At 45.6% G+C, this 23,624-nt stretch overlaps 1 protein-coding gene across 1 annotated transcript in view; it reads left to right on the forward strand.

Annotated features, from left to right (window-relative positions):
• Positions 1–4,115: 4,115 nt before the first annotated feature.
• The window catches only part of LOC144179792 (neprilysin-1-like), a 62,888-nt gene continuing 43,379 nt past the window's right edge, over positions 4,116–23,624 (forward strand). Inside the window, exons 1-2 of the mRNA XM_077708228.1 lie at positions 4,116–4,125; positions 4,229–4,348. Coding sequence (XP_077564354.1) covers positions 4,116–4,125; positions 4,229–4,348 — 130 coding nt within the window. The remainder of the gene's footprint in view (positions 4,126–4,228; positions 4,349–23,624) is intronic.

A 23,624-nucleotide genomic window follows, 5' to 3' on the forward strand; every position in this document is an offset into this window, starting at 1 on the left:
ATGTGGATCACGGATAGGGCCTCTCCGTACCTGCTGCACAGAAGTATTGGCGGTCGAGTGCGAAAGTGCGAGTGAGTTGCATGTGTGTACCCTATCCATAATCTAGCCAAGCCGACTTCTGTGCATCGATTGCGTGCGTCGGTGGTGTATGGTCCCAAGTGTGGTTTTATTACGTGTAAGGTGTTGTCTGTTTGTTCGCTCCAGTGTGTTTGCCATGTTTTGCGAAGTTGCTGTCGGATGTGTGGCTTCACGTCAGTGTAGGGTAAAGCAGCGGCAGCCATTCTATCCGCGGCTTCGTTCCCGGCTATACCACAGTGGCCGGAGACTCAGCAAAGGACCAGTTCAAATTTGTGGGCATATACAGACATAATACCCTTGACGATCAGATTGACAACGTGGTTTTTGGAAGACTTTGTTGACAGCAATGCCCGCACAACACTGATGGAATCTGTATAAATAATGGATTGGGGGTTGTGGCTTTGAAGTATAAGATTAACAACTAGAAGTACACCATAAGCCTCTGCCGAAAAGATACTAGTAATATTATTCATAGTTTTAGTGACATTAAGGCCGGGTCCATGCGCAGCGCCGGACACACAGGTCGCAGTTTTAGAGGCGTTCGTATAAAATTCAGAACACTGATACTTCTGCTGCATATACAAGAAGTGCTGCAGAATTGCACATCTGGGTGCTCGGTTTTTATCTATATGTATGAAAGATGTGTCGCATGATACAGGGCGGAGATGCCATGCTGCTATAAAATCTGTTACAGAAGTTTGGATGGTATCTAAAAAGGAGACAGCAAGCTCTTAAGCTTCGTCTTTAACTCTGTAAGAGACAGGCTCAGAGAACGATGGTCGATTTAGCAGAAATTCAGTCATGAATGTATCATAAAAACTGACTTGAAAAGATAGTGAGGCATGGATGAAGTTTAAAAGCGTAAGGGAGATCTGTGTATGCTCGCTGACGTTGTAGGTTCCATTTATTACACTCCACATAGAGGCTTTCGACCGGGCTAGTGCGGAAGGCGCCACATGCCAGGCGAAGCCCCAGATGAAGCACTGGGTCCAGCATTTTGAGGGATGTTTTACTTGCTGACCCATAAACAACACTACCATAGTCCGATCGTGAACCTATCAGGCTATTAGGAGCACGTAAAAGAAGTTGTTTGTCAGCACCATATGAAATGTGGGAGAGAACCTTGAGTATAGTCATAGCCTTTAACCACTATGTTTAACTTGTTTTATATGTGGAATGAATGTGAGCTTTCGTCAAAGACTACACCTAAAATTTCATGTTCACTTCTGACTGCAATTGAGACACTATTGACTTTGGTGTCTGGTTCCGGCCAAATGCAACGCATTTTCGAAAATAAAACACAAGTACACCTTCCTGGATTAAATTTGAAACCGTTGCTCTCTGCCCAGACAGCTAGCTTGTTAACACCAAACTGGACATGGCGCTTGCAGATAGACAGGTTATAGACTTAAAGGATAATTGTACGTCGTCTACATAGATTGAGCAGGAAATTGATGGTGACAATGCCTTTTTGAGTGAAATAATTTTTATAATAAACAGAGTTCAACTCGAACCTCCGTCTTGCGGTACGCCATTTCTCGGCACATGAACCCGAGAGAGTGCACTTCCAACTCTTCCACGAAAGGGTCTTTCAGACATATAGCTGGCAAGCGTGTTTCGCATGTTACCCGACATGCCAACGGGCTTCAGGTCGCTTAGGTTGCCATACCACCACGCGGTATCGTAAGCTTTTTCCAGATCAAAGAATACCGTCATACAATATTGCTCGTGGAGGAAAGCATCTTTCCTAAAAGACTCTAATGCAACGCGTTGATCGTAGGTTGTCCCGCAATAAAGCCTGACTGGCAGCTCTCGAGAAGACCGTTGTACTCTAAGAAGTACAGGTGTCTCCTGTTTGTCATCTTCTCGATGAGCTTACACAGGCAGCATGTCAGGGCGATCGGACGATAACTTGAGGTTGAGGAAGGATCCTTCCCCTCCTTCAAAAAAGCCAATACGATGGCCTCCCTCCGGGAACCTGAAAGACGCCCCGAAAGAAATATTTTACTGTGACGGTGAAGTGTTGTTTCAAATGTGTCTGCGTGTAAGTGTTGTATCGTTGTGCATAAAATCTTGTCTGCCCCTGGAGCTGAAGGTTTACAAGTACTCAGTGCGACCTTCAGCTCATGAACTGAAAAGGGGGTGTTATAAGAGAAGGCGGACGACTTATTATTTTCTTTCAAGGACTTCTCCTCACAGCATGTTTTGTGTTTTAGGAATGTGTTGGTGGAGTGTGCTGAACTGGACACGTGTTGGAAGAGTAGTGCGGGTGGGTTAGCCTGGTCTTCCAGTCTGTCCCCAGTTGTAGTAACGAGGGGCAGGCGGTGTGTCTGATGTCCTTTGAGTTTACGTATTCGTGTCCAGACTTTCGGTATGCCGCTGTACGCGTTTATGTATGTGACAAAAGCGTGCCAACTCTCCCTCTTTTCCTCACAGCGCCCGCTCTTCCCCCAGGCCTTCGCTCGTTTGAAAGATATCAGGTTATCTGAAGTGGAAGTGGGGTATCGACGAAGGGTACCCCACGCCTTGTTCTGGCCCCTCGTGCCTGCCTACAGTCGTGGTTCCACCAGGGCCTCCTTTGGTTGCGCGGGGCACCACAGACCTGGGGAATGGATTTTTCGGCCGCATCAAGAATGTGCGCCCTGACCAATTGGGTTGCCCCTTGTATTTGTAGGTGTATTATGGATGTGTGCTGTAGTTGAGATGTTTCTGTGAATGTATTCCAATTAGCTGTTGCTTCATTTAATTTTTTTGTGGGAAGGGGAACTGTTTCGGCCTATATATGATAGTGAGGTACCGACGTGGTCCCTACCATACGGGATCGTGTCGACCTCCCATTCCAGAGATGGAAGAGAACTGCTTATCCAATAGCTAAATCTAGGTTGAGTAAGTGTTGTGTGCTATGTTATGGTATGTAGGCTGTCTCATGTTAAATAGACTAGCTCCTGATGATGTTAAGAACCTTTCAATGAGGGGACCCAGCGCATCTGTGCGAGAAGAGCCCCAGAGTGAGTTGTGTGCATTTAGGTCACCTAATAGTATATAAGACTCAGGTAACCGATCTGTTAGCGTTTCGAAATCAGAACTTGTGAGCCTATAATCAGGAGGGATGTATATGGAGCACATTGTTACTAGCCTGCAAAAGATTATCGTTCGTATTGCAACAGCCTGAAGGACAGTGCTCACATGGACTGGATGACATGCTAAGGATTTTTGGGCCATTATGGCCACACTCCCAGAGGAAGTTGGGCACCCATCCCTGTCCCCTCTAAAAACAAGATAATTGTTAAGGAAGTTGGTATGTTTTCTGTTTAAATGTGTCTCTTGTAAGCACATGACACTTGTTTAGCTGGCATGGAGGCCTGTGCAGCGCCTATTGGATGATATTTTGTCTTCCCATTATAGCCATTGAAGAGCTATTGGAATATGTGTGTGTGTGTGTGTATGTGTGTGTGTGTGTGTGTGTGTGTGCGTGTGTATTCATCTCAGAAGCGACCGCATCTCATTCACCCACCTTGTCCCTGCATCCGGTGTCGTCGGCGTTGTCATCCGCGTCCGCCCCTCTCCCATTCTCCTCGCCGCACCAGCTGCGCTCTCCGCCACTCACCCCCTCTCCTCTCCGATAGCGAACACTCTCTCGCGAGGGGAATTGGATTGGACTCGATTGGATTGGCTTGGATTGGCTTGGCTTGGCTTGGGTTAGCTTGGATTGAATTCGATTTGGATTGGATTGGATTAAAGTGGATTGCGTTGGATTGTGTTGCGTCATAGCCGCGGCAGACGCACTGGCGCCGGCGCATCCCCTCACTGTTATGCGCGCTATAAAACGCGGTGCCTGCGCCGCTCCGCTCCATCGTTCCAGCGCCATTCCTCCGCTGTCCAACGCTGCAACGTGAACCCCCTATGCGTCGCATCTACACAGGGGTTCCCGCGAGGGGAGGTGGAAGTTTTTTTGTCTCTAGGGGCTTGTACTCTGGGAGGGGGCTTTTTGGACCTTTCTGTTTGCTTGGACGTCGGAGGCCATTCCTTGCGCTGCGATGCAGGCAGGTACTGCCCGAGGTCCATCTCATCTCCAGATGTCCTGGGGTGCCCGACAGACTGGGCTCCCTGGACCTGTATGTAGCACCTTTTCGGGTGCTCTTCTCTTCAGGTATCACTACCGAGGGCGTCGTAGGCGTCACGGGCAAGATAAGTGGTGGGACGAAGTTTGGAGAGGGTGTGGTTCCATCCTTCTCCATTTCCTCAAGGCTCTCGGGTACGCTCGAGACCTGTGAGGCAGGAACTAGACTGGCTCCGCTCCCATCCATGTGCGTAGCCACCTCAACAACTCCCGCTCCAGCAAGTGGTGTGGTAACAGGTGCCGCTGCCACAGGAAGCCTAGCGGCGGGCGGGGACGGGAGCAAGTCATCATCATCATCACCACCAGCCTGTCTACGCCCACTGCAGGGCAAATGCCTCTCCCATTATTCTCCAATTACCTCGGTCCTGTGCCAACTGTGACCAATTTATCCCCGCAAACTTCTTGATCTCATCTGCCCATCTAACTTTCTGTCGCCCCCTGCAGCGCTTGTCTTCTCTAGGGATCCACTCTGTTACCCTTAATGACCAGCGGTTATCTTGCCTTCGCATTACATACCCTGCCCACGTCCGTTTCTTCTTCTTAATTTCTACTAATATGTCTTTAACACCAGTTTGCTCCCTGACCCACTCCGCTCTCTTCTTGTCCCTTAATGTTACACCTATCATCTTTCGTTCCATTGCCTGCTGAGTCGTTCTCAATTTAAGTTGAATCCTCTTAGTGAGCCTCCAAGTTTCTGCCCCGTAAGTGAGTACCGGTAAGATGCAGCTGTCATACACTTTCTTCTTCAGCGACAATGGTAGGCTGCTATTCATTATCTGAGAATGTCTGCCATATGCACCCCACCCCATTCTGATCCTTCTAATTATCTCTGCCTCATGGTTGGGATCTGGGGTCATAACTTGCCCTAAGTAGATATATTCGCTTACCACTTCCACTGCCTCGCCACCTATCTCAAACTGCTGTGCTGTCCCGAGGTTATTGATCATTACTTTAGTTTTCTCCATATTAATTTTCAGGCCCACGGTTCTACTTTGTTCGCCCAGTGCGGAAGCATGCTTTGCAATTCGTCCCCCGAGTTACTTAGCAAGGCAACGTCATCAGCAAATCTGAGGTTACTGAGGTATTCTCCATTAACCCTTACTCCCACCTGTTCCCAATCCAACGTTCTGAATACTTACAAGAAGTATTCAGAACGTTGGGAGCAAGTCAGCTGAGCTGTATTGTGTCGCCGCCGAAACCAGCCGCTGCTCCGCCCCCCGGTGAGCAGCGTCGGTGTACCTTCTGGAACTAGGGTGCAAACCTCTAAAGAGTGTAAACCTGATGTTTTCATTGACCTTCAATGTGATGATTTGTTTTTCTTGTAAGGACGTTTCGCACGATCGTGAATATGCTGCGTGACGTTTATGACAGTTAGGGCAGGTAAAGGTGCTCGCGTCGCAGTTGTCTGTAAGATGGTCAGGTTGCCCACACTTTGCACATTTTGGTCTCCCCTGCAAGAGTTCGTACCCTGCCCATACCGCTGGCATTTGTAGCAGCGGCGTGGGTTTGGCACGTACGGGGGCGTGGGACATCGCAGGTAGCCTGCCGTCACGGATAAAGGTAGTGTGGTTCTGTCAAAGGTCAAAATTGCGTGCTTTGGTTTGATCTCTTTGCCATCTCGTCTTATTTTGACGCGCCGGACTGCTGTCACCCCTTGGTCACGCAGTCCTTCAAGGATGTCGGTTTCCGTTTCGTTGATTATATCGAGTTCGGAGATGACGCCTTGAGAAGAGTTTAGGGTTCTGTGAGGTGTGATTGTAATTTCTAGACCATGGATTTTAGTTTGTTAAAGGAGCGTATTTGCCTCGTCTTTGGGCCTGACTTCAATCAACAGATCGCCAGGAGTACGTTTTACGCCTTGTAGTTTTTCCAGCACCACTTTCAAGAAACTTTGCAACACGGAAGACTGATTTTCTACTTACAGGGGTTTCATTGTCAAGAGACTGCCTAATGAGGAAGCGACGAAAGATATCATTGCTTCGGAGGTCAATGTTCAGAAGAGGTTTGGAAGTTACATCGGTGCGGGCCCTTTTGAGGGACAGATCATTTGGTTCGGGGGGTTTACAAAATACCTAATGCTATAGTATAAAAGCAGGGGACGGGGGTTCTTTCTTCTCCAACCTTACCCTGGTAGCTTGAGAGGTCTCGGAGCTCCCTGCCTGGTAAACAGACAGCGAGCCCATCCGGTAGAGCTTGACCTACGCTGCGACGGCCGCCGTTTGAGGTTTGTACCCTTCACCTTACAACACATCGCCACGGTTGGTTCCAGTTTATGTTTGGGGGGCTCGGGGTCCGCGGTGTCACAAATACCGTCACCAAGAATACTCAAGGTGCCCCTTGCGAGGGACCGGTAGATGTTTCGGAGGATGTCGCAGTAATAGCAAACCGGTAGGACAACAGCTGAGTCTTGTCGGGGTGGTCGTCATGGCCGGCACACAGCCGGTAGCACTTTATTTGTTTCATTCTATTTTTATTTATTTATTTATTTATTTATTTATTTATTTATTTATTTATTTATTTATTTATTTATTTATTTATTTATTTATTTATTTATTTATTTATTTATTTATTTATTTATTTATTTATTTATTTATTTATTTATTTATTTTGAAAAAGTGTTTATTGGCAGAGAATGGTAGCATTAGGTGATGGTATTCAGGTAGACACCGAGAGGACTAGCCGGAGCGATGATCACGATGCAACGAGCTATCCAAGATCGGTGCGCGTTCTCAGCGAGACTGGTGCTATCTTCTCGTCGTCTTCAGTCCCCATTCTCTGCATATCCATTATTGCCCATGGGCACATATGAGTGCATATCGACACGGAGCATAGTGGGTCCTTCGCAGTGTCTATTAGCACACTCTAAATGCACGAATCTTTTCCACTACAATTTATTTATTTAGGAAAATACCCGAAAAGCCCGGCGGCATTGAAAAGAGTAGTGGGTGGCAACATACACAGCATTAGTTACAGCCACTTTGAACGACATAAGATGCGGAAGGTTTGCGATGGAAGCGGGGAGGTTGTTCCAGTCATCGCAGTTCTTGGGAATGAAAGAGTAAAAGTAGAGGATGGCACGGCAGTTATGGAGTCCCTACCTTGTACCTGCAGTCGTTACGTGCCGAGTTTTAGGAGGGAGCAGAAAGAGATATTGTTTTAGAATAGGGTTATTTAAGTGAAGCTTATGAAAAGGGCAGAAGCATGCAATTGTCCTTGTTGTAGCGTGGTCACTGAGTTTAAGAGCAGTTTATTGGACGTGATGGTAGCAGTTCGCAAGAAGTTTGATAATGAATCCTTTCTACTAATGCTTTACATTAATAAATGCTTGATTTAACGCATAGTTATATGATTTATATTTGCTGTCACATAACCCTCACAAAACAGCTTTTCCTTAGCGCCGTTTGTCCTTAGTCGGCATTAGCCGTAAATATTCAATCACGATAACTATCATTATCATCATTTGTGACAAAGAATGAAGCATATCGTTTCTTAATGCCTTCTAAAGATGCAGGCAATACCACCATATTGGGGCCCAAATTTATGGTGCATATTCTAATATTGATCTAACGAAGGTGTTATATAGGAAGAGCTTTAAAGAGAATTAAGCTTGAGCGAAATAATAACGTCAAAAGCCAAGCATGCGGTCAGCATTATTAGTAACAATTGATATGTTCATGCCATTGCCGATTAGTACTATTGTGAATGTCAGTGCACTTAAGGTACTTATACAAAGTGATAGAAGATATCAAGTTTGTTACACGTTAAGTTTGTACGAAAATAGGGAGGCGGGTTGTAGTGTTTTACGCCAGGAGAAACTCATTATTTTCATTTGATAACGTTAGGTTGCATAAGCCAGTTATTGCACCATGAGTACACGGTGTTAATATCGGCTAGAAGAGAGTCGTAACACTCTGGATTAGTTGTTTCACGGCAAATCGCGCATTCATGTGGGGAAAGTTTAATTTTAGAAGAAATGTGGTTAAGAAGGTCATTAATATAAATTAGGCAGACTAAAAAACCTAACTCAGAATTTTGCTGTTATCAAGATGTTACGTGTTCCAAGGGTTAGTCGCAACTGTTCGCGCTGCCGCCTACGTTAAGAAGACTTAGTTCTAAGAATAGAAGCTGGTGTGAAACTGAGTCGAACGCTTTTCAAAATCCATAAAAATGGAGTCGACCATGGCACCCCGGTCTATTATGGAAAATAAACCATTAACAAAAACTAAGTTGCTTTTCACATGCAAAACACCTTCTAAAACTATGCTGGCGGTTGTCCAGAAATGTTATCTCCGATCAAAGTTTTAAATTGAAATACATTACGAGCTCAAGCAGTTTGCAGTGGACGCTTTCGACTGTAATGGGCCTGTAGTTGAAAGAGTTGAGATATCACATTGCTTTAGAGATTGCACTACCCTTCCCGCCTTCCAGTCGGTCAGAAACACAGAAAAGTGCGAAGATTCTTAAAAAAGGCTCGGCAATATTTGCGAGGAATTTATTTAGTTAGCTTGAAGAGTTGCGCAATGACCTTATCAGCAACGGGGAAGGATATCTTTGAATTTTGAATTAATTTACTAATTCCAGCCCAATCAACAACAGCAGGGTCCATGGGCGGGAAATAACGTTTTCAACCTTGGGTAACGAAAAGAAACGCGATCACAAAACCTACCCGCTGCGGTGGCTCCGTGGCTAAGGCGTTGCGCTGCTGTGCACGAGGTCGCGGGTCGATTCCCGGCCTCGGCGGCCGCTTTTCTGATGAAGGCGAGAAGCAAAAACGCCCGTGTGTACGAGATTCCGGCGACATTAAAGATCCCCAGATGGTCAAAATTAACCCGGAGCCCTCCACTACGGCGCGCTTCATCGCCTGCGTTAAACCCTACAATCAATCAATCAATCGATTACAAAACCTAAGAACACAAGCATTTTGCACGGCAAGACACTTATTCGGTGGTATCGGATTACCTTCATGATCAAACAACTGGGTTGTTTCCTACTTAGAACCGGTTACTGTCGACCACGTTTCGCGAGAGTTAGTATGTTGCAAACGGGGCAAGGTTTAAGTGAAAAAGTCGGCTGTTGCTGCAAGAAGCTCCTGCTTATCTTCCGCGTTTGCATTTGGATAGTCTGGCAACTTGCGGTGTGATTAGATAATACTGAGCTACGGTACAGGCGTTTTTTTTTTTTTTTGCTGCGCATCCGGTTGAGAGAAGACGTGAACCACGCAGAACGGAAAGATAATCGATTTGTGCCCGTGTGAAAAATCTTCTGATAGATTATACCACATTCTGGAATGCTCTCCAGGTTTCTTCTACAGTGCGCAAAGAAAGGCTACGCAGCTAGGATTCAGTGAAGCTTCCCATTTCCATATTGACTTAGGCTACATCTGCACTTTTATAATCCCTAACTCTTTAAGCTGTGGTGTAGAGCATCCGCCTCCCGCGCAGAAGGCCCGTGGTTCGAATGCCGGTGCGAGACAATTCCCACCAGATAAAGAAAAAATCCGCGTGTTCAGGGAATTGCAAAAATGAGGCTTGGGGTATGGCCTGACTTCGGCAACCATTGCACTCCCTCACCAGAGCAGGATTGGCCCCCCTGGTGTAGTAAGGGCCACAACCTCGCATGAATATGCCAATTAACCCACGGCCCTCAGTCTCCAGTGGCTGTGAAGCAAGTGACAACGGTGGCGGTCAGACCTATGACGCAGCAGAGGGTGCTAAGAACCCCTGGAACCGGACAGGCCGCCCTTGGAATCTGAACCTGGCAACGTTTAACGCGAGCACTTTATCTAGCAAGGCGTGTCTAGAGGTGTTGTTCGAGGAATTAGAGGGCATTAAATGGGATGTCATAGGGCTTAGTGAGGTTCGGAGGACAGGTGAAGCCCAGCCCTTACGGTGCTAAAAAATGACCGCGTCCCTTGTTACCGTGGTCTAGTGGGCAGAAGACAACTGGGATTGGGATTTCTTGCCAATAAAAGCATAGCTGGCAACATAGATGAATACTATAACAATAACGAAAGGGTAGCGGGTCTTGTGATTAGCTAGCTTCATAAGAGTTCCAATATCAAGGTGCTACATGGCTACTCGCCTACTTCCAGCCCTTACGGTGCTAAAAAATGACCGCGTCCCTTGTTACCGTGGTCTAGTGGGCAGAAGACAACTGGGATTGGGATTTCTTGCCAATAAAAGCATAGCTGGCAACATAGATGAATACTATAACAATAACGAAAGGGTAGCGGGTCTTGTGATTAGGCTTCATAAGAGTTCCAATATCAAGGTGCTACATGGCTACTCGCCTACTTCCAGCCATGACGACCCGCAAGCTGAACACTTCGATACTTCTATGAAGATGTGGAATCGGCAATGGCTAAAGTAAAACCCCAGTATACCGTAGTTATGGGAGACTTCAATGCTAAAGCAGGCAAGAATCAGGCTGGTGACAAGGCAGTTGGGAACTATGGTCTGGGTTGTAGAAATAGCAGTGCGGACTTACTAGTCCAGTTCGCAGATCGTAATAATCTACGTATCATGAATACCTTCTTCTGCAAACGGGAGAGCCGGAAGTGGACGTGGAGGAGCCCGAATGGGGAGCATAAAAATGAAAGGCTTCATATTATGCGATAACCCTGGCGTCGTCGAGGATGTGGAAGGGCTCGTTAGGGTAAGCGGTACTGCGCACCGTATGGTGAGATCTCGGATTAGGCTAGATTTGTGGAGGGACCGCAAAAAGCTAGTACAAAAGAAGCCGATCAATGAGCTAACCGTGAGGCGTAAAGTTGAAGAATTCAGGATCGCACTGCTGAACCGATATTCAGCTCTTACCAAGGAAGCAGAGCTCACGATACAGGAAGCCAGCGACACGATCTCTAGACAGGGTACTGGAAAACTATCCGAGGAGACGAAATATCTAATTAGGAAACGCAAGCATGACGATCTCCACCCCAGCTGACATAATTGAACTAGCGGAGCTTTCGAAATCAATCAATAAGCGTAAGATCGCTGACATACGGAAGGATAATATGGAGAGGAGCGAATATGCTGTAAAGAACGGAAGTAGCCGGAAAGCAGTGAAGAGGCGTCTAGGTATGCGGAGAAATCAGATGTATGCACTTAAAGACAAGCAAGGCAATGCCATCACAAATAGGGATACAATAGTAAAAGTAGCCGAGGAGATCTATAGAGATCTGCACAGTAGCCGGGAAATTCAGGATCATGCTGAAAGAGAAAGTAGTTCAGAAGAGAGAGACATCCCACCACTAATGACAGAAGAAGTAAGGAAGGCTTTGAAAGAAATGAAAGGATGCAAAACACCTGGTGAAGATCAGATAACAGCAGACCTCTTTAAGGATGGCGGGCACATTGTACTAGGTAAAACTGGCAAACCTGTACACGCAATGCCTAATGACCGTAAGTGTACCGGAATCTTGGAAGAATGCGAACATCATACTAATCCATAAGAAAGGTCACATGAAGGACTTGAAAAATTACAGGCCGATCAGCCTACTGTCAGTCGTGTACAAGGCACTTACAAAGCTAATCGCTAACAGAATTTATGCCAGCTTAGATTTCAGTCAACCTAAAGAGCAAGCAGGGTTTCGTAAAGGCTATTCAACAACGAACCATATTCACACGATCATTTAGGTGATAGAGAAGTGCGCGGAGTAAACTGAAACCCTATATATAGCCTTCATGCACTATGAGAAAGCATTTGACTCGGTCGAAACATCAGCAGTCATTCAAGTATTACGGAACCAGGGTGTAGACGAGCATTATGTAAGAATACTAGAGGATATTTACAATGGGTCCACAGCTACCATTATCCTCCATAAGGAGAGCAGTAAAATAGCTATAAGGAAGGGTGTTAGGCAAGGAGACACGATCTCTCCGATGTTATTCACAGCATGATTACAAGAAGTATTCAGAACTTTGGATTGGGAACAGGTTGGAGTGCGGGTTAATGCAGAGTGCCTCAGTAACCTCAGATTTGCTGATGACGTTGCCTTGTTAAGTAACTTGGGGGAGGAATCACAAAGCATGTTTTCCGCACTGATAAACAGAGTAGAACCGTTGGCCTGAAATTAATATGCATAAAACTAAAGTAATGATCAATAACCTCGGGACAGCACTGCGGTTTGAGATAGGTGGCGAGACTGTGGAAGTGGTAAGCGAATATATCTACTTAGGCCAAGTTGTGACCCCGGATCCCAACCATGAGACAGAGATAATCAGAAGGAAAAGAATGGGGTGGAATGCATTCGGCAGGCATACTCAGATAATAAATGGCAGCCTACCATTGTCCCTGCAAAAGAAAGTGTACGACAGCTGCATCTTACCTGTACTTACCTACGGGGCAGAAATTTGCGCGCTCACTAAGAGCGTTGAACTTAAGTTGAGGACGACTCAGCGAGCAATGGAACGGAAGATAAGTGCAACATTAAGGTACGAGATGAGAGCGGAGTGGGTCAGGGAATAAACGCGTGTTAAGGACATATTAGTAGAAATATAAGAAGGAGAAATGGACGTGGGCACGGCATGTAATGCGAAGGCAAGATAACCGTTGGTCATTAAAGGTAACAGAGTGGATCCCTAGAGAAGGCAAGCGTGGAAGGGGGCGGCAGAAATTTAGATGGGCACATGAGATCAAGAAATTTGCGGGGATAAATTGGTCGCAGTTAACGCAGGACCGGGGTAATTGGAGAATAAATGGAGAGGTCTTTGCCCTGCAGTGGGCATAGATAGGCTAGTGATGAATGAATGATGAATTCTTTAAGGAGAAGCTGCTTGTTTTGCTGCGGCGGCGGTATCGTGAGTAAAGTAAAGGATGTCGTGATCGCTTTACGCCAGCACAGTGTGCTCGACCTCCTCTGGGCTCAATTTAACTTCATCATGAACCTTTAGAAGTTCTTCGTGGCGCCACTCTACATAAGCAGGAATGGTTTCGACAACTTTCAATAACTCATCAGGTAGATAATTACTAACATCATTACGGCCGTGGTTGAGCTCCACTTCGCCGCAAAGCAACAACTTTTTCACAAGATACAAACTTCCCGAAGTAATGGTAAAAACAGCACCGGAGCACAGGAAACGCCGCAAGAAAGTATTGCTCGACTTATTACAATGACACTAGGGGTATCTGCCAAACATGAACCAGAAGAGAAAACGTATTTTGAGGCGGCTGCATTGCTGCTGCCCTCCCGTTCCCACTGGAGGCGCTGACGTCAAACCAGGTGGTATACTCCGGTGGCAAATATTGCATTATTGATGGCTAGGACGCAATGAACGCAGGTGTCAAAACTGTCGTTACAAACGAAGGTGGTACTTTAGCAGGGCATTGTATGGGCAACTGGCTGTTCTTCGTGCCGATGAGCCAGGTACAGCCTCTAAAGAAATCATCCTTTCCAGGAACTGCTCAGAAGTAATTGCCGTTGTACGAACGGCGAAGCACGCTTCCGGAGGTAGGACGACGCTCGTTGCAAGGAGCGCCAGAGACTGAACAAGAAAAGAAAACGGATTTGGAGGCGGCGGCTTTGCTGCAGCTCTACCGTTCCCACTGACCGGCGTGAGGAGCAGTGCCAGCGGCTTAGGTTGTCACTCAGCAACCCTAAGATTTAATATGGCCCACATGTGGAAGAATGTGCAGGGAGGCATGCGAGGAGGCCGCCGTACGGGAAAAGGCAATATGTATATTTACACTATGTCCGGGAACCGTCTTCAAAGCGGTCATCTTGTCGCTTCGGCTAGTCGTCTCTTCGTCTTCTTCGCCTATCTGGCTGCTGAACTGGGTGCCAGTTTTATCTTCTTCCACGAAAGTTCCAACATCTTCCCGCCGCAGAGGAGATCGTATGCGAGGTGTCTTGTCAGTTTCCATGTGTGTCCAGCAGGTGTCCGAACTGTTCATTTTTTTTTTGTTTTTTTCGGCCTTCCCTTTCGTGTAGACTTCGTCTTTCTTCTGCCGTTCTTTCTAGGATTCTTCGTGCTGACCACACGCGGGGATGAGTCGCAGTAAGATATTTTCCCGTAAGTCAGAATGGGCGCTAACTTCAGCTGCGGCTTCATTGATGCCATCAATTTGTACCTCGCCTTATGGTTAGAAACTCGAACCTATACAGCTTGTGCAGGGTAAACCGTCGCGGTTCCACGTTCTGCAGGTTTCTTCGATTTGCAAGCACTTTCAGTCGCCATGCTGAAGGAAGCATTTTTGCTGGCCCGTTTCCTGGATAAAAGGATGTGGAGACTTTTGAAGTGTCCCTCAAGCCGACGTGAAGGTGCACTGCCCTCGAGGATAGGGATTCGAGTCTTTATAAGCAGCGTGTTCAAGCCGTTCGTATCTTGTGGCACTGTCATCGGATGGCTGTAGCTGCTGCACGTTTGTTTCGGTCAAAAGTATTACGCCGTACGCATTTCTGCTGCAACGCATACCTCTCCGAGGCTTAGTCAGGCTTCTCCCGTGATTACAACTTCACGTTCTCATCGGTTAGGTTTGTCTGACGACACCTTCGCTTTGCCAATCGCAATCGTGTTACCAATCGCAATCGCAATCGTGTTGCTAAAGCAAGAGCGAAGGGGATAGCACGAACGCGATAGTAGGGTCTCATGGCGCCGCTGCTGCGCTCGACACGGGAATTCCACGCCCCGGTTACGTGGTCAACTGGTTGTATTTCAGCGCTGCGATCGACGCAGGTCTCCGAAACTTGGTGTCGGTGGCCCGTGCGGTGCCGCAAAATCACACTGTTTTAGCGTGCGCTGCTCGGAAAGAATGCTGCGTACGAGTGACGATCCTATCGTTCAATTTCACTGCCAGCGTCAGTCGTAATGAAACTTTGTTTACTGCTGCTATTACCATTCGGGCGCGTTTGAAAAAACCTTCGCTACAAATTTTCGCTTAATAACGCAACTTAGCACAAATCACGGCAATGGTGGGACATCTAAGCGTAGCCCGATAACCAAACAAATGGTACATAAAGAACTTCACAAATTCCTAAGGTTGCAGTTGCATATATTATACCATGGACAATCTTTGATAAAAAAAATCAGACTATAATTGTAGCCCGTCGGCAAAACGGGCGCGTAAATGACAAGCAAGACCTGCTTTTCGAAGACGGGGTGTTATTATTGCAGACAATGTATTTTTGGGTGTCTTTGAGAGCCCATTATCTCAATCTGCTTGCTGTTGTTTTATTTTTTTCTAGCCAGCAACATTTTATTTTAACGCGAACCATGTGTCCAATCAAGCTTGACTAGTGTAAATAAGTTTTAAAACCAGATAAGCCGGTGCCCCACCTGTGGGAAAAGAAAAAAATGGTGCCAGTGAACCCATTGCTTTACCAAGGGATCTTAAAAAAAGGATAAACCTAGAAAGAAAGAAAACGCGCGCATTCGTCCTAGCCCGGCCGTTAGGAAGAAAGACCGGAGATACATCGTCACAATCAAATGCCTGTCCCGCGATAGAATTCCAACGAATCAAGGTTTACCAAGGCAAGGCATCCAGCTAAGGATTGACTTTCCATTTCAACTATCTCACGTTATCTCATGTTTTCCTTTCTAACTAAAACAGGTTCACGAAATATTTGTTTACGTGTGTTTTAATGGCCCTAAGGAAAATGAGGAATCAATTTTCGAACGGTAATTGTCGATGTTCGTTTAATATTCCTTTTTCTACCCGGGATAATAAATTTGCTTTCATGAGCCGATTGAGCGTTATTGACGGAACGCAATGATGGAACAACCAAGTTAGTAGGACGAAATCAGATTAAACGTGCCCAATCGACTCTGGCTAAATTTTGGAGCACTACGTAGGTTTCCGTGAAGGAAGGATTTCTGCATTTCCTCTTAAGAGCTGTGCGGGTTGGTAATTACACGGCTATTAAAGAAAAAAAGCCTACCGCGAGCATCCCCAACACTATCCGCTGGAGACAGCATGGTGTCCAGCATGGATGCATGGACAGCATGGATCCAAGCGTTTCAGCGTCCGGCGTATTTCAGGCTTAAGCGGTCTCATAATCAGGCCAACGCTCGAAGCGGAGCTCGAGTGCCGCTGGCTTTTCCGATAGGGAGATAAGGAATTGCGGCAAGCTCCGCTTCAATGATTTCCCAACGGCCAGTTTTTTGGGCTAGGTTATTCACTACTGCTGATACATATTAGGGCGTCCTCTTTACAGCAAAATGTGTGTATATCTCCCCCCCAGATTTTCGCTGTGGAGTAAATGATTTACACGGGGCTCAGTACCTAGGATTACACTCCCATAGGAAGGCTTGGGGGTGTGGTGGTCCTAGGTCCTTCATATTTCAATTATAAAACGGCTATGTTGCCCCTGGAAACTTTTTTTGGCAACGCGCTTGTGTTTCGAGGTGACACCGACTATAGGTGAACAGATGGTGGCTTGGTCTCGTACCATTTGTTGCACAGCTACGCATAGCCATCTACGCAGGGAGCATGATTACAGCCACACTTGATACCCCTCTCTACCACTGCTGCCTCTTTCTCGAGTCGTATACCCCCTTCCCCACGCGCGGCGTCTCACTCCACCCTGAAAGTCTCAAGTGCCGCGGCCCCCATGTGTTGCACTAGTGTTCTTTAATATTCTCAAGCAACATTAATATTAATATTGTTATATTCTTAATATTATCGCGTCTGATTTGAAGTGTCACGTTAGCATTGTGGCTGTTATAGAAACACTACGCCAACTAACCGTCTTGTTGTGCCTTCTTACAGTTTAGGAGGAACGACGAAGACATAAAATGGATGAAAGAGACAAAAGCCAAAATGCAAGCAAAGCAAACCCTGGGTAGATTCTTCAATGAATACCTGGGTGACTACGATGGGACTATTAATGTCACCAGCTACGAGAAACTGATTAATGCAGCCGAGACCAAGTGTACGTAAATGCATCTTCAATGCCTCTAAAGAGAAATGTCTACTAGATTACTGACCAATGAAGCCCCGCGAAAGCTGGTAGACCTAGAGAATTAGAATTGTGGGAACACTTTCTTGTGGCTTAGGACCATAAGGCTCGATTTGTAAAAGTACACCTTTCGGAAAAGTTCAGCTTGATGAAGGGGGCTGTCACAAGTGGCTTGTTTTCTGGCCTGTGCATAGAGCTATCGAAGGGATTTTCGGTGTTATTCTAAAAACACACGCATGTGCCTCAGACCCACGTTGAGGGCTTCAACCTACGCATCCCATGATACGGCTAATCTGTGTTCAAGAACCGGGGAAGTTACGTGTTTTACACGTTCCTCAGTACTTCTTACTCCCGTGGTGACACGGGAATGATATTTGCTTACAACTATTACCGATAAACTGCCCGAAAACTTTTCAGCAATTTTCTCTAGACAAAAGCTATGGGTCTTTCGACGGCATTTGCAGTGAAGCAAGCAGATACGCGGCAGAGTTTCTTTCCTTCATGTATTCATGTATGGATATACTTAGACGTTGACTTAGCCTTGTCATTACCTAGGTAAAAAACTGAAGCGCAGCCCGGGGGCAGCTTGGGCCCCAGTATTCATGACGACCGCGTATTCCTAAATCGCCTGAAATTTCTTTACGGCGGTTTTGAAAACATTTCTCAAAGTGAGGTGCAAATATCATGTGCCTGTGAGGTGCAATATCATGTGCCTGTTTTCATGTATAACAAGATGCAGGCTGCATGTTCCTACCTCTTTCAAACAATGAATTTCTTTTCTTCAGAGTCACAGTTGTAATCGCATGCATTTACAGAGTAATATCGGTATATACCGCATCTTGGGTCGGTGGGCGTAACAGCATAGAGTATTTTCTTCTTGTGAAGTAAATAAAATGCTACTTAACACGACACAAGGGGGGGGGGGGTTGAAAAGTGCACACATAGAACAAGGTGCTGCTAACAGGAGTTTATTTTCCCGAAACATATCTGGCATCAAAAAACAAACACAACGTGCGGGAAAAAGTGCCTGTTATGTGGCGGAGGACAAAGGTAACAAACCACGGTATACCATGACAAGACGGATTTTAATTGGTAGCCGTCATCTTGCCCCAATAACGGCTACGTGGAACCGTGTGTGTAATCTTCGAAAGCGGGCGAGCGTGGCGCTATGTTCTAGAATCCTCATTTTTGCTTTCATTTGGCAATATATTTCGATTACAGCCACATATGTTTCCGGCAAGTATTTCGTACTTAGAAGCGCTTCGTAATCTACGTGCTGTTTTTAACACTCATGTTTCCTCTTCGGTAGCGCTCCATTTTCTGAACGAAATGATATACTCACTACAATGGTTTGTCACCTACGACACGTATTCAAAGTCGAAACATTGTCACCGCGAAAATGTAACTGTAACTGACGATCGCACAACGATCGGAAAAATGGACGATCGAAAAAATGCACGTCATGGACCGTGACGATCGAAAAAATGCACGTCACGGCGTCTGCGTGTGCGCCGGTTGCAAAGACAGAGCTTATACACTGCCCTTTGGGTCGCACTCTTTGGTTACCACTTAAAATCGTGAGAAAGTTGGTGCCCTTCCTCGCTGTTTTTTTACCAACCATCGAAAACATGCGCGCAATTTTCACCATATTCAGCGCTCATTGCGGCGGTGTGTCTGATTGCTTGTTTTTGTTTTCTTCCCCAGTGCTAAGTCACATTGAAAAATTAGACAAAGCTGGAATGCCACCGTTTGTTTACAGAACTTACAAGGTAGGCTCTATTGGAAGCGTCATTAAGTCCATCACCAGCGGTAAGCTAACCATTTTCGTTTTTTTTTCAGCCAGATTTGTAGAGAAGCATTTATGTGCGAGGGGAAGCGGAAGTCAGGGATTTCTGGTTGATGACGACCCAAATAAGACTACGTTTGTCAAAAAAGCAACTCATCCTGCTAAAGCCCCATCCGGTACCGGCAAATTTACTGGAATGGTTTAGGTAGGTTAAGCGAAAATCGGACGAAGGTTATCTTGGAATTTGAACGATAGTAATGTCATATCAAGCAGTAGAAGAGCCCGAACCTGAGAGCCAGACCCAAAAACTGGACTAGTAAGCAACGTACCTCAATGAGAAATGCGGAAAACGTTGAAGGTTTAAAGGATAAAGAATCGAAAAACTGATAAAAGAAAAAAAAGCGATATTTCCGTCATTTATTGTAAAGCTGTGCGAATTATATTTGCAACAGATTCGAATAAGGATAGGTTTCCGAAAAGTGGCTCTAGTACAGAATCGAACGCGAAGCAAATGACCAAACAATCAAATCTAACACGACTCCTAGTTAAACAATTGAACCGGATAATGGGCATCAGATATCTTATCTGCGTTTTTCTTGACTACGAATATCCGCAGCGAATACAAATAGCAGTTTTATTTATGACGCTTTATGAGTGAGTTCTCAGGTCGTACCATTAGATCAAATTTGACTGAAGATCTTTCGGGCATTCAGCGACTGAGTATAAAAGTATACTACATCGGTTTGCAGGCAATTTCCAAACATACGTGCAAAATATATTGGTATCCCGACATTCATCGCAAAACACGGCAGAGGGGAGAGGCGAGACTGGTTCAGTGTGCTACGACAAATAAAAAAAAATATGATGGCTGTTTAAAGTTGCCGATGTGAATAAGGCAGCATGTCTTTGTCGTATACGTAGACAGAAGTTATCAGGAGCATCAAAGATTACTTTGAAAGGGCTACATAGAACAGAAAAAGCTCCGAATGATTCCAGTGAACTTCATCATTGTGGGCCAGGATAGTTCGAAAACAGCTTAAAAGCAGTATGCTCATGTGGCTCACAGGAGAGCCAGCCGTATTTCACCAATATGTGGTTTTGACCATTAAACTGGGTTGCAATCGGCATGTTGGTATTGCATAATGACTACTTGCTCTTCACTCATCATAGCAGCTGCACAGGAAGCCACTCGATGCCTGCAACAAAATACTATTGCTGGAATCCTCCCGCATTATAACGTAGTGTTCGAAATGAAATTAGCATTGCAGTTAATTTATGTCCCTTTTCAACTTCCACGGGCGCATCATGCTGCCATGTAACATATGGAAGCGTGACCTCCTATGCCTGCGTGTCTTACTATTGTCACCTAGTCTCTGAAGCGCACACATTTCAAATTCTCTCATTTTCTAGCGTTTCATAAAATGGAATAAACCCAATGCACAATTTGTGAACCAGTTAATTAAGGAAGCTATCCAAACAATTGGTTTTCTCAAAAGGGGTGCCAACCATCGGTAGTGGTTGTTTTAAAATACGACCACCTTCATTGTTCGATGTCTTCATGGTGTGAGCTCCAAAAGCTCGGGTGATTTCGTTTTCTGATCTCACACAAGTATCATTGGGGATCGTCTGCATCTTTATGGGCATCGTAATGGACACCTTAACGCAGCCACGCGATCTACCTCTTCGTATAGACAAAACGTTGTCATTCCAAAAGCTTTCAAGCGCAATTTACCTTTATTCCGCCTCAGAAACTCAGAAACTCGCCTCAGAAACTCGATGAGGAAGACGAAATATCTTCTGGTCATCCGGGACTACCTACACTGTAAAAAAAGGCCAATTTTACGGAGAAAGCTGCTGGTAAAATGTTGCCGGACACATTTCCGTAATTTAGAAAACGGAAAAATTTTTACGAACGGGCATTCCGTAGTACAGAAAGGCCGCAACAAAGCAAACACTCCGTTTCAAAAAGCATGTCTTTCCGTAATTGATAGAACCTTCAGAAAAGAAAAAAAAATACTTCGACGAGGGATCGAACCCGCGACGTTGATCGAATGGGCAGGAAGCTCGAGACCACTGCACCCCCGCATTTTTTTTGCCTGGTTTGGGTCAATACATACACGCAAAACATCAACAAAATTACACCACGTGAAAAAAACACTAGCACATACTTTGCTATACTCGGATACAACTCAAGAAAAGTGCGGCTTTTCCTCATCAAAGGACCCCCTTCCAGCCAATGGTGTCGCCGTATCAACGTGACGTCGCGGTAGACCGCCTCCACGCCGCGCTCACGGAAGAAATCACAAAACAATGTTCTTCCGCGCTTCCGGACTTCTACCAAAATGGCCGCCTCCGCTGTTCGCGTCAAACCGTCGGCGTCGTCGGGCTCTCTGAGGACGATTTTTAGTGCCGTTCAGTCGTATTCCTTGTTTGCGTGTTGTGTGCAGTGTTCTTAACATGCTCGGTAATAACAATGGCTACGGTATTTTTTCTTCTGCTTTGTGAGCGCTCGCGTTGCCGGTAAGCAGCCGTCGCTGCAGTTACTGCAGTACGCTGTATGATACGAAGCTGTCGTCGTCATCCTGTGCGGGCGTTGGGCCTTGAGCGTGAAGTACCGTTCTACCGTTTAGTCCCTCCTGTGTCTGTGCTACCCACGTTATCGCACCAGTGTCTGCGACAGGGGGCGATAACTCCTTGTTTATTTCTCGTAGATTACGCCAGCAAGTTATTAACGCCAAACGCAAGCCACGCGACGGCGCGCGCTGCATTTCGTTAAAGCATATATGTCGAGCCGTGTGTCCCAAGTCCATGTCGGGCGCAAGCGTATTCGCCCAAATTGTGATCAAGTTGCCAAATACAAGAAGCAGAATTTTCGCACTTTTTGACCGTGAATGCGTACGAGCTGTAGCTTAGATACGTGATGGGATTTAATATGCCACCTTTTCTATTTTTTTTCTCGGTTACGCTAAGATACCATTGTTAAATGTGTTAATTGCAACAAGTATGTTTTTGTCGCCTGTTTTTTGTTGGAGTGCCTTAAGTTGTTGTTTCGGACAAAAACCTTTGTGAATTAAATACGAATAGGCATCTGCTTTGAATTTGCATTGTCTATGATAATTAAGATTCCACAGGAGTGTTACCACTGTAAGTTCAATTTCATTGTCTTGTTTATGCTTTGTGAATGAGCTGTGGTTCGCGATAGTGACATTGCATTAGCTAGATTTCACCGGTATGACCAGCTGCAACAATGCATGTGAAGACATGAAACGCAGCACTGAAATCAAATAAACCACCTTTCAGCTTTTTCTACACATGCGCATGCATATTGTTCACCAAATCAAATTCTTGCATGAGATGTACATTATTGAAGCTATATAGACACTGCCCGCCTTGTGTTTGTCTCTTAAGTAAGAAGCTGCTGCTGCAATGGTCATCTGCATGCACGTGCTCTAAATTTAAAATAGAGCATTCAGGGTAGAAAACAGCTCAGCATTTCATCCATTCTCACTGTTGCGTCACAAGTGGCCGCTGGAGCGAGAAGCTCGCTGCTCCAAGTCAAATAGCAAGCTGCTGCTTGCCACAGCACTGTTCGCAACTCAACTCGTGCAATGTCTACACATATATTAGGAGTGTTAATCACATTGACAGAACATGAATTGATGCCCACTTCATAACACAGGCAATGAAGTCTGTTTGAAGGGTTACGTAGTGATCTGCACTGATTGATGACATGTCGGTTGAGTTGATGCATGGAACCACACATATGGTACACATCGCTGCACTGAAACTGGTCAATGCATATCATACTTTTCTTGCTGCGCAAAGGCAAAATCGGATCATATGTTCAGGAGGAAATTTATAATCTCGCCGAATATGCACTACATGAAATGATTCCCATACATGGGAGGATCGATTGAAACCAACCTTGTTTCCCCTTCCCAAAGCTTTGGGGATTGTTTTTAACATTGTGATTCTGCATTTTATCCAGTGGAGTAGGCAACAGATAAAACCTATTTATCCTAAGTCCTGCGTAAGACAGCAGATAGCTAAATAGAATCAAATTAGAAATAAAACACCGAAGCAACGTTTCTTGTCCTCACTGCTGTATCCTGTCAGATTTGGCTCAGACAGCTAAACAGACGCACTGCTGAATTATGCATAGCAAATGAAACGAACAATAAGACACTTAAACAGATTTATTTGTTCTCAATGTTCTACAAGAAGACAACTTGGCTCAGCCAGCCACACGGACACACAATGTTCAGTTACATGCTTTCACGTAGGCATTTAATTTGGAACTTTGTTTCTGCATCCAATACACGCATAAGTGTCCAAACAAAGTAGAAAACGTGGGGTGAAAACTCGAGCTAGCGTCTTTTCCTGTAGGTGAAACTTGCCTTTATAGCCATTTATATAGTGTCGCACAAGGAGCCGTAGAGCCACACACTGCAGATGATTCTGCTTGAAGTGAATTTGCGAACTCGCTTGACTCTGCTTGCACACACCTCATGCTACACATGCGAATAGCCATCCTCCCTGTGCAGCGAAAACTATCGCATAGTGCAAGCGTGGCCCTGCTTCCAGAAAATAGTTTGGAACAGTGTGGGTTTCCTCTAGCTCGAGATGTACAATTTTCTTTTATGGATACGTCTGCCACGCAGTGTCTTGTCAGGACTGCATTCATTCGGCCTAATTCCTGCACCACACTTGCAACAAATGAAATCAGAAACCAAGCACTGCAACAG

Source organism: Haemaphysalis longicornis, unplaced genomic scaffold, assembly GCF_048455015.1.
Source record: "Haemaphysalis longicornis isolate Haplotype H1 unplaced genomic scaffold, Haemaphysalis longicornis Haplotype H1 scaffold_4, whole genome shotgun sequence".
Lineage (NCBI taxonomy): Eukaryota > Metazoa > Arthropoda > Arachnida > Ixodida > Ixodidae > Haemaphysalis > Haemaphysalis longicornis.